This window comes from Bos taurus, chromosome 4 (genome assembly GCF_002263795.3).
Source record: "Bos taurus isolate L1 Dominette 01449 registration number 42190680 breed Hereford chromosome 4, ARS-UCD2.0, whole genome shotgun sequence".
NCBI lineage: Eukaryota > Metazoa > Chordata > Mammalia > Artiodactyla > Bovidae > Bos > Bos taurus.
Window position 1 is genome coordinate 114,772,963 of NC_037331.1, and position 12,583 is coordinate 114,785,545.

Below are 12,583 nucleotides of genomic sequence, written 5' to 3' on the forward strand. Positions count from 1 at the left end.
AGAAGGGGAGGACAGAGGATGAGATGGATGGATGGCGTCACCGACTCAATGGATATGAGTTTAAGTAAACTCTGGGAGTTGGTGATGGACAGGGAGGCCTGGTGTGCTGCAGTCCATGGGGTCACAAACAGTCGGACACAACTAAGCAACCTAACTGAACCATTAAGTACAGACAATTCTTTCAAGAGCTTTTGCTGTGAAGATGAGCACAGAAGCAAAACAGTAACTGAAACAATATCCGATCACGAGAAGGTACTTTTGTTTAAGAAGGGTGATACTGTACACTGCTATATTTAAAATAGATAACCAACAAGGACCTACTGTACAGCACAGGGAACTCTGCTCAACATTATCTAACAACCTACATAGGAAAAGAATTTGAAAAAGAATAGATACATGTATGGGTATAACTGAATCACTGTGCTGTACACCTGAAACTAACCTAACATTTTTAATCACCTATACTCCAATGTAAAATAAAAAGTTAAAAAAAAAAAAAGTGTAGCAAATGCTTAACACTAATGGAAATAATTCTCTGACCAAGGGAGCTCAAGATGTTGGAAACCAAGGAAGACTGAAGGGGCAAGGGGGACAGAACGAGGGACACAGGCAGAGGAGCTGGCTGTAGAAACCCCAGAGACTCTTCATCCCATTTTAACAGGAGGACTGGTAAAACAGAGGGGTAGAGATGACAGCAGGAAAGAAGATCTGATGGTGGATAACTGTGGAATTTCTTTCCTGATTGCTTCTATTTTTTTTTTCATTGAAATAAGTAAGATCATCAACTGAAAAATGGAAAATGAGGTGTCAAAAAATCTGAAAGAAGAGAAAGTAGGTAAAGGATGATCCCTGATAATGGGTGGGAGAACTCTAGGTATAAGTGGTATGAGTGGAAAGTCAACCATGACCCACTGGAGGCTGAGGTTTTCTCCAGTCACTCTGGCTGCTGCAATGCAGAGTCTCAGTTTCGTTATGAAACCAAAACAGTGGGAAGATGACAACGGAGTTCCAGGTGCGTAAGAGAGAGACTACCACAGTGGATGACAGAATCTGAATGAGAAAAAGGCTGACAAACCCCATGGGTAAGATCCTTAAGTTGGACAAGTCACTATGGCTGAAGGGTTATCGTGATGTGGATATCGAGCTGGTAAAAGAAGAGTTAGACTTGAAACTGAGACTTTGGAAGTGAAACAGCCAATTGTCCTAGTAAGTGATACAATACTAAAGGCTAAAGTACGGCCATAAGAAAGAGAGGCTGGGACTTCGCAGGTGGTCCAGTGGTTGAGAAATCTGCCTTACAAGGCAGGGGACCCAGGTTCAATCCCTGGTCACAGTACTAAGATCCCATATGCCGCTGGACAGCTAAGCCTACGTGTCCCAACTACTGAGCCTGCACCCTCTGGAGCCCAAGCTCCACAGGGTGAAGAGAAGCCTCCAAGGGCCGCGACAAAGGCCCAGCACAGCCTGATAAATAAATAAAGGAATGAGTGGCTCATGCGGGCTGGAGAGAGGGCTGCTGAGGAAAGGAAGGCGCCACTATTCTGGGTATTAAATAGATTGTGAGAATGGACGATGGGGGAAGGAGAGGAAAACGGACAGGGAGGCACTGAGTCTTCCGAGGATGACACAGACGGGGAGACGGCGCCACTGCGAGCCGGGACTGTGGGCAGTCCGTGCACTGGCTTAGAGGGACGTCTACTTAATGATAAATGTCGCTCAAAAGTACAAATCACTTTTGACACGATAGTAACAGCACAAAGTACAGAAAAAAATTAAAATTAAGGGGAAAAACTATGAAAAACAACCTATGGGGAAGTGAAATAAATCCAAGCATAAAATATTAACGTGGCAATGAATGTGCACCAAAGGGGTAAAATGTAAGGAGAAGCATTCTGAACTTCCAGCTTCTCCCTGCTCTGTCTACTTAACTAGACCCTAAGGGAAAAGCAATGAGAACTGCTGGACTTCTGAAGGCTTTTCAAGAATTACAGCCATGTAACAGGAACATATGGGATAACCAAAAGTACTTCATGGAAAATAATATTTTAAAAGACGTAGCAATTTCTAATTTTCTCCTTTAAGCATCAAGGAGATGCCATTCAACTGCAGAGAAGAAGCCTATCCACTGTGTCTACAGTCTATCCAACAACTGCAAACACACTGAGAGGCCACCTCGCTTGGACAAACCTCTGAACACGGTATGAAACCTACTCCCTTTGACAGCTCGTTAAATCACTAACTCAGGGTGAATGCTGGAAACTACCTTGGCAACTTGCTCTACCTTCCTCTTGCAGATGCAAAAACACATGAGCTTCCTTAAGGCACCCAAAGTCAAGGAGACAAGGAAGTATTTGGTCTGGTTTAACCCAGCAGTTCACAGTATTATTAGCTAATGAAATGTACTTTTCCCCTCACCTACATACTAACACAATAAACAAACACCAGATGGTTCATAAGCCAGAAATTTACCAGGAGTTATCACGCAAATGGCCTAGAATTATGTTTATTCCAGTTTTAATTTTGCTTTAATAAAATATTTCTATACAGAGTTTAAATGATTTCTACTAAGAGCTTTTTGGGGAAAAAAGAAAGAAAACTCGGTTTTTTTCACTTTGTCATTACTTTTCAAACTACTTCAGCACATGGACACTCTAGAACTCAGTGGACAGCCGAACGCTGCTTGTGCAAAGGACTGAGTAAATTTTAAACTTGCTAGTTAAGCTCTGGCACCTGTTTCCACAGTATTTTCCGTCTCTGCGCTCTCCAGTCCGTCCATGCTGTCCTCATCTTCTGCTGCGGTTTTTCCTCTGCTTCGAGGCCTGCAGACCAAGAATAAACACATAATTAAATGGTACATTTGAAGACTTAGAATTCTACTCAAAATGAAGCACAGTAAAAGGTCCTTAGAATAAAATGATTTAGGCGATCCTCCCTTCATTTCACCGTGTCAGCAGTAAATGCCACACTTCATGGCTGCCTTCCCCACAGACTCAGCTGCTCCTTACACCCAAACATGGGGGCAGGCCCACATTACTACGTCCATGTCATCGTAACTCACTTCTTCACACACTCCTCAGGCGAGGCTTTTCCCCTCTTCTACCAGACCTTGAGATGACTCCCTGTCTACAGCAGTGGTGTTTAACTGCCCAGGTGGCTCTTTTCAAAGTGCACACACCAGGTTATACCTCTAGATCTAAAGAAATCGGGGAGTGACATCTCTGATCTCTATTTCTAAAATTTTACTCCTTAAGGAGAAAGTGAGGCATACCCCTGCAAACCATGCCCCACCCCCCAAAACACCCTCCATTAAACATAATTTAATCACACTAGAAGTGTGATGGATTTTTAACTTATAAACACTTCAGTAAAGTCAAATAAATGTTAAGAATCATGGTAAAGTAATATTTTTTTTAACCAATACAATTTAAAAAAACTAAGGCCTTTAACGTCTTTGATGTCTCATAAATGAGTCAAAAAAATTTAAACAAATAAAGAAAAAACAAGACACTACACGTAAAAAAACTTAGCAACTGATAAATCAGTATTCGGATAATTTCAGAGCTTTAAATTATTTTATTACTTGAAAAGGCACAAATGAACTGTTTATTTGAAAAATATCAAATGAGTCGAAAACAATTAAGAAATAGAGAAAATAATATGAAGAAAATAAAGCAAAAGGCTGTTTTAAACAACAGGAAACCCATTTAAATTTTACTTTTTAAAGGAAATAAATCCCTCAAAACTAATAAAGGAAAAGTATAAATCTTTCAAGTTAAAGTAATCAAAGTTCAAATATTTGATAAACAAACTACTACGAACTGTCTAAAGTCATCCTCACCCTCCCCAAAATTAAAAAAGAATACCTGAACCAAAACCCTAACATATCCAAAAACTGTGGATGAAAAAAAATCTAAACAAAATACTAATAATCAGAATATTAATATTAGAAATCTGCCAATCTAACACACCAAGTCAAGCAGTCAAAACACCACCATTCATAAGAAGAGGGAAAAGAGGCAGAATAAAATGACAAAAATTTTGGGAAGGGGGTATTGAGGCTATGGCTGATTTTACTGTTCATGGGAAAAGGGAGAGAATAATTATCTTTAGAATTTATTAAGGCAACTTGTTATGTTGAACTTAAAACAGTTAAAGGGTAAAAAAGGAACAGAGGAACGAAGGTTTGATCAGTCCAACAGCAGGCAGACCAGGAGAAAAAAAACACCTGGTAAATAGAAAGTAAGAAATAAATATGAGTTTACACAGCAAAACTTAATGCTGCCATTATTTAACGATGAAAGTAATTCAGCAGTGTTAACTCAACAGAACTTCAAATTACATAAAACAAACACACAAAGAACAATAGAAAGAAACTGCTAGTTTCACAATCATCATGGGCTATTTTAACATCTCACTCTCAGAAACTGATAGATGAAACACTAAAAGCATTTTAAGCAAGTATTTAGACAATACATTTAACAAGCCACATTAGACAACTCGATCAACCCTACTTGTGTCTGGCTCTGTTAAAACACTGGATAAACAAAACAAAATCCCTGCCTTCTCCAAACTACACTCTAGTAGGAAGATAAGTTTTTTATTCTTGAAAACAAATAAAACACAAGAAAATACTAGGGGGAAAAGGCAAAGAATGAAGGACTAGCTATCTGTTTAAATACATTTATAAAATCAGTCACTCAGTCGTGTCCGACTCTTTTACATTTACAAAATAAACTTGGTGAAATGAAATTCATCTGAGTAAGGAGACACTTGAGTACAGATGTGAAGCAGAACAGGAACCAAACCAGGCAGATATCTGGTAAAAGAGCGCTGCGGTAGAAGAAACAGCAAATGCTAAATTCTTAAGAGAAGAGCTGGCAGGACAGCAAGGACACACTGCCCAAGCAGACTGACTGAGAGGAGCCGTGAGGAGACAGGCGGCCTAAGAATATTTTTTAAAGGCGGGGGTGGCGATTCATTTGTTTAGAAACTCGCAGACCAATATAATGACTGGATACAGGGAGACAGGAAACTCTTGAAATAATCCCAACATGACTACTGTAGTGGGAAAGAGAATAAGAAATTAATTCAAGCGAGATTATGGAAGTAAAATTTCCATTTAATCTTCCCTTCGTGTTCTTCATACCTGTGTCCACTCATTGCTGAAAACACGGAAACACACGTGGCTTTGCTAGGCTAACCCTAATCTTCCAGGCCAATGCCCTGTTCTAAGTTTCTCTCGCCACTATCCTCGCCATCACTAGTTGAAGTTTGGGGCACAACTGGCTTTACGTCAAACTTGTTTTCTCTTGTTAGTATCTCAACATATTGGTTGTCTGCATCAGGTGGCAGTTATTGTTGAGTGGCTAAGCCATGTCGGACTCTTTGTGACCCCATGGACTGTAGCCCACCAGGCTCCTCTGTCTGTGTGATTTCCCAGACAAGAATACTGGTGTGGGTTGCCATTTCCTACTCCAGGGGATGTTCCTGATCCAGGGATCAAACTCGCATCTCCTGTATTGGCAGGCAGATTCTTTACACCAGTCAGCCTCCAGGGAAGCCCCTGAATGGTGGTATTTACTCCTAAAAAATAAATTTTAATTTTTGCCTTGCTTTTCTTCCTGCTTCTATTTATTTCTTCCATTCTTGATTTTTGGCACCACTGAAAACATGCTTTTCACATTCATCAATCCATCAGAATACTACTGCTTCTGTCAACGGATCAATGGATCAACATTAGAAATTTGATTTTTCTGAATGCGAAACATAAAGCTCATATTGTCAAACCCACAGCAGTTGGCAATTTCCAAACTTAAATAGCAAAATAGATGCATAGATTTTCACAGCTCAATCACATGTTCTCGGTTTTGGTTTTAAATAGTCTAATTACAAATGATAACACTAAGATTATTTATTTTAATCTTTCTTTAGTTTTTCTCTCTTTTTCCTTTGTATCTCATAACGTTTTCATCTTAACTTTTCCTTGTTTCACTTTGCTGCAGAGAAATATGAAGTAAAATAATACAACTAACTCTATTTGAGAAAATTTTCCAAAATTCAATGTTTCTTGTTAATCTTATAAAATTAAAACTAATTAAAAAAAAAACTAATTTGAATTCCTAAAACAACCTGGGGGCTCAGACAATAAAGCTTCCGTCTGCTGATGCGGGAGCCCCGGGTTCAATCCCCGGGTGGGGGAGATCCCCTCGAGGAGGCAATGGGGACTCCAGGACTCTTGCCTGGAGAATTCCATGGATGGAGGAGCGTAGTGGGCTACAGTCCATGGGGTCACAAAGAGTCGGACACGACTGAGCGACTGAGCATTCACTCACTCACTCATAAACAGACGAAGCATAAGAAACAGTATTATCAGACACTGGACAACAGGCAGGGAGAGAGCTGTAATCCCTGAGAAAAAGGAAACCAAAAAGGTGAACCTCACCCTCAAAGAGGCTTTCTGCATGGGGTTAATTTACAAACTGCAGCACACAGAGGGAACTCAGGGCTGGCAACTGTGCTGAAATGAGCACAAAGAAATCAGAAGTTGTGGAGCAGAGTACACAATACGAGGGAGCAGAGAAAAAGCTCCAGAAATCTGCATAAGAGAGCCCTTGGGTTTTAGTCTGAATACCAAACTGTACCGTTGTGGTGTAAAACCTCACAAGGCTGAACAGGAAGTGCTTCCAAGGCAAGAACCAATAGAGGAAAGATGCAACATGGACGAGTCCCAGAGCTCACAATGAGCCAGCAATCAGTCATGCTCCCTCTGGCCAGAGTGCTAAGACCTCAGGGACTACACGTAACGGATTTGGAGCACACCTTTTGAAAGAGGGCTACATGAAGCCTAGAACAAACACTATTCTAAACCAGCCTTAAAAGAGCTGAAGAGTAACAACAGAATCAGAATGACCCACAATTAATTCAACTGGTGGCCAGAAAGGAAAAAAAAGGACATAACCAGAAGAAAAATCAAGGAATAGAAACAGAAAGCAGAGATGACAGACAGATAAGCATGGATAGTAAACCAGCTATTATCACTATGCCTCATGCTTACTGAATTTGGAAAACATGAAAAAAGAAGCAAAATGGAAGCTGACAAAGGCTAACATCAAAAGATGACATCATATGAAAACTTCACTTTGAAAGATTAACATCTGATTAGCAACTGCAAAAGAAAGATGACTGACCTTCAAACACAGCAAAACAAAAACCTTCCCCAAATAAAGGACAAAGTGAAAAAAAGATAAACACAGCTACATGCAGTGCCCTCTGGGACAGTAACAACCAGTCTAATATGTGTGAAGCTTGACTAGGAGGGAAGGGAATGGAAAAAATATTTAGAGAAATAATAGCAACAAAATCTTACAAATTAGAAAAAAAATAAAAACCCACAGGGATTTCTCTGGCGATCTGGTGGCTAAGACTCTGTGCTCCCAATGCAGGGAGCCCAGGTTTGATCCCTGGTCAAGGGAACTACATCCCACATGCTGCCAAGTAAAAACCTGCTTTACCGTCTGAGCCACCAGGGAAGTCAAGTAAAACCTAGCACAGCCAAATAAATAAATAAAAAGAAATAAACAAAACAAAACACAGACACAAGAAGCACAACAAAATTCCTCACACACACACACACCCTCCAGTAAGGCACGTAACAGTCAATCTGCTGCAAACAGCAAGAAAAAGAAATTTGTAACAGCAACTCCCCTCAAAAGACCTCTGTTTATAGAGTAACAAAAATAATGACTGCAACCTTTTCATCTGTGCTTGGAAGAAAATTATAGGGGGGGAAAAACCCATAAATCCTTGAATAAAACATACAACAAAAAGCATCCTTCAAAAATAACAGTAGGACCTCCCTGGTGTATCAGAGCTTAAGAATCCACTTTGCGATGCAGGGTACGCAGGCTTGATCCCTGCTCAGGGAACTAGGATCCCATATGCCAGTGGGGCAACGACGTCCATGCTCCACAACCAGAGAAGCTAGGCCAGCGCCACAGAAGAGACTCAACGAAGCGACCAAGATCCTGTGTGTCACAACTAAGACCTGACGTAGCCAAATAAAGAAAACCAGCAAAAAATGAAACGAAAAATAAACAGATGCTCAACAAGTTAAAAGAACCTTCACTATATGTTCAGGAAATTCTTCAGACAAAAGGCAAATAATACTCAATAAATATCTAGACCAAAATTCCTGTATGCAAAAGAATAAAGAGTGATGTAAATGGTATGTGAGTACATTTATGAAAGACTTTTATACTTAAACCTCTTTAAAAATTAACTCCCTGTTCAAAGCAAAAATAATAACTTATTGTGGGTTTCAAAATATGTAGAAAATTTAAATGTATAGAAAAAACAGTTCAACACATAGGAGGGTAAAAGTATGCTGATGTACGTACGGGTTTTATATTGTATCTGAAGTGGTACTAACTGACGCACCCTCTGAAGAGTTAACACTGTGCAATGTAAATCCTAAATCCTTTGTAAACACACACGGTCAGTTTATTAGTCCAACGGAAACAAAAACGGAATCCTAAAAATATATTCAATTAACCCAAAAAAGATAGGAAATGAAGAGAAGGAAACAAAGCAGAAAATCGGGAGAGAAGGGACAAACACAAAACAAAGTGCGAATAGAGCTAATCCCTCCACATCAGTAATTATTTAAGGGTAAATGGTCTCAACCCAACAATTAAAAGGCAAAACTTGTCAGATTAAATGAAGACAGCAAGAATCTTCATTAAGGAGATACAGTCCTAAAAATGCATGCACTCCACAGCAAAGTTTCAAAACATGAAAGGAGAGATGTTTAAAGCCACAATTACACCTTGTTAGCACAACCCTCTGCTCAGTAACTGACACAGGCAGACACAAAGCTCAGTAAAGAGACTCGATTTAATACTACCAACCACATCCCTGGGCCGGGAAGATCCCCTGGAGAAGGAAATGGCAACCCACTCCAGTACTCTTGCCTGGAAAACGCCACGGACAGAGGAGCCTGGTGCAGGCTACTGTCCATGGGGTCGCAAAGAGTCGGACACGACTGAGCGACTTCACTTCACTTCACCAAGCGCATGGACTGAACTGACAGTTAAAGAACACCCTTCCTAAGGACAGCAGACCACCTACTCCTTTCAGGTGACTGACCCCAAGATCAGACGGGTTCCAAATCGGGAAAGGAGTAGTCAAAGCTGTATACTGTCACCCTGCTTACTTAACTAATATGTAGAGTGCATCATGTGAAATGCCAGGCTGGATGAAGCACAAGCTGGAATCAAGACTGACGGGAGAAATAGCAACAACCACTAGTCCAGAAAGAAATGACCAGGAAAATCAGAAAACAGCTTGAGCCAAATGAAAAGGAAAACACAGCATTTCAAAATTTGTAACATTCAGGTAAGCAGTGAATGGGAAATTTACAATTTTAAATAGTAATATCAGGGGCAAGATAGGGGTAGGGAATTAAGAGGTATAAACTATTTTGTATAAAATAAGCTATAAGGATATATAGTACAACACAGGAAATATAATCAATATTTTATAATAATTATTGTATAAAATATTTTAAAGGTTTTATTACTCCATTTATAAACAGTAATATAACATTTAATAACTGCAAATCACTGACAACCATTATGTCATACACCTGACACTTCTGAAATAGTGTACATAGATTAAACCTCAATAAAAAAACAGTAAAAAAAAAAAAAAAGTTATATAAAAAAACCTCTTAAGAGTAACATAGGTCTCCACTTAAAAGAAATTAAAAAATGAAAATCAAGACTGTAATAAGTAGAAGGGAAGAAATAATAAAGAGCAGAAATTGATGACATAAAACCACAACAGTTTGTTTTAAAACTGAAAACAAAAGATAGTTCTTTGAAAGAACAGATGACTAACCAACAAAAATGTTCAACAAAAATTTAAAACACCTCACAAATTACCAATAAAAAATTTGAAAGCAGAGGGTCATCACTAGAGAGACTACACGCGTTAAAAGGATGATATTCTATTACAAACAATTTTGTCACTAAAACAGCAACTCAGACGAAATGGAGCAAAATCCTTGGAAGGCACAAATTATCAAATATGACTTAAGAACAGAGAATCTGAGTAACCCAATCACATTTTAAAGATTGAATTTGTAAGTAAAAACCTTCACAAAAAGAAAATCCAATCCCTGATGGCTTTACTGAGGAATTCTATCAAACTTTTAAGAAATAATATTAATCCTACACTATCTTTTGTAAAGTAACGAATAAGAAAAGAACACTTTCTAACTCATTCTATGAGGCTGGCATGCCACTGACAGTAAAAATCAAAGACATTACATAAAACTAATATCCATTATAAACATCGGCCTGTCCCATAAGATAAAAAAAGAACACTCTTCCACCCATTTTTTGCAGATATTACAACTGTTATACATACCAAGTCAAAACAAGAGTAATGAAAGAAAATAAAATTACAGCCTATTTTTCACTTTAAAAACTCCAAACAAAAGATATCAAGGGGCTCCACCTCTAAATAAGTTGGAGAACTATATGCCAAACTTTTTTTCCACTGAATGTAAATAATTCATGAAACAACCATTTGAGTTGCCTTAAAAACTTGTAACAGCAGTTTGTTCAGGAACAGACACCAAAATTCATCAAAGTATCACTAAGTTTACTACTATTTTACCTCTCCGGAACCCCGGCCTGAACTAAAAGAAGTCTGAAACCCAGAACTCAGTGCTGAGGTGCAGAAAAAGAGAGAGCTTGCCTGAACTGACCACAACCTGCCTGTGGGTGGGCCTGATCCGAATTAGTTTAAGAACACCTTTGCGAGCTGAGCTAACAGGTCCCACAGGGTGACTCGGTACTGCACACACAGCACAAACAGAAACGGTCCCGCAAGAGATTCTGAAAACTAAACTGACCTTACTGCAGCCCACAAAAGGCTGGTTGTAACCTGCAGCTTGCACCTACCCAGGCTCAGTGCCTGTTAAATCAAAATTACCAACCTTCTCCATAAGATGTTTCTAAAATCCACAGTCTTATAATATCTAAGATGTTCAGGAAACAATCCAAAATTATTTGATACTCAAAGAACTACAATAAAATCAAATCACCCGAAAAAATACAACAAGAGGCTAATGAACACAAGAGGCTAATGATAAAATGACAGAGGTTGGAATTATGAACACTTTCAGGCAGCTATTATAAAATGTTCGTATGAGCAATTCTGAACACTTAAAGCTTAAAATAGAAAGTATAAGCAAATAATGAAAAGACAGAAAGAACAACCAAGAGGAAATTTTAGAAAGAAAAAATTACAAAACCAAAATAAAAGACTCAGTAGAAATACAAAAAATCAATGATGGCCCTCAGTTCAATTCAGTTCAGTTCAGTCGCTCAGTCATGTCCAACTCTTTGCGACCCCACAAACTGCAGCACGCCAGGCCTCCCTGTCCATCACCAACTCCCGGAGTTCATCCAAACTCAAGTGCATCAAGTCGGTGATGCCATCCAGCCATCTCATCCTCTGTCGTCCTCTTCTCCTCCTGCCCCCAATGCCTCCCAGCATCAGGGTCTTTTCCAATAAGTCAACTCTTCGCGTGAGGTGGCCAAAGTATTGGAGTTTCAGCCTCAGCATCAGTCCTTCCAAAGAACACCCAGGACTGATCTCCTTTAGGATGGACTGGTTGACCTCCTTGCAGTCTGAGGGCCTCTCAAGAGTCTTCTCCAACAAGAGCACAAAGGCTCAGAGGTAAAGCGCCTGCCTGCAGTGTGGGAGACCTGAGTTCGATCCCTGGGTTGGGAAGATCCCCTGGAGAAGGAAATGGCAACCCACTCCAGTATTCTTGCCTGGAGAATCCCATGGACCGAGGAGCCTGGCGGGCTTACAGTCCACGGGGTTGCAAAGAGTCGGACACGACTGAGTGACTTAACTTTCACTTTAACTTTCAAAACATATGTGGCCTAGACACTCCAATCAAAATACAGAGCTTATGTGAGAATCAATTTAAAAAAACTTGCCCCAACTACATGCTGTCTACTTGAAGCTGAAATCAAATGACGACACATTTAAGGAAACAGATCATACAACACTAACCGAAATTAAGCTGAAATGGATATGTTAGTACCATACAAAGCAGTATGTCATTTCAAATAAAATGACAAGGATAAAGAAGGGTATCACATGCAATACTGATTCCCAACAACAAATAATTCCAAATGTGTATGTAAACCTAACAACAGAACTTCAAAATACATGAAGCAAAAACAAAAAAACCCTTAAAGTACATTATTCTCACTGAATCCTCATAACTACCCTGCTGAAGTAGGCACTGCTGTCCCCGTTTTACAGATAAGCAAATTGAATCTGTCAGTCGTGTCCGACTCTGTGCGACCCCGTGGACTGCAGCCCACCAGGCTCCTCTGTCTATGGGATTCTTCAGGCAAGAATATTGGAGTGGGTTGCCATGTTCTCCTCCAGGGGATCTTCCTGACCCAGGGATTGAATCGGTGTCTCCTGCATCTCCTGCATTGGCAGGCAGATTCTTTACCACTAAGCCACCTACGAAGCCCCAAACTGAAATTAA

The 12,583-nt window shown here is 39.7% G+C and overlaps 1 protein-coding gene across 20 annotated transcripts in view; it reads right to left on the bottom strand.

Moving 5' to 3' along the window:
* The window catches only part of KMT2C (lysine methyltransferase 2C), a 254,958-nt gene that overhangs the window by 175,162 nt on the left and 67,213 nt on the right, over window positions 1-12,583 (bottom strand). For all 20 annotated transcript variants that reach the window (XM_024991270.2, XM_024991282.2, XM_024991266.2 and 17 more), the window contains exon 2: window positions 2,731-2,819. In XM_024991270.2, the coding sequence (XP_024847038.1) occupies window positions 2,731-2,819 (89 nt within the window). The remainder of the gene's footprint in view (window positions 1-2,730; window positions 2,820-12,583) is intronic.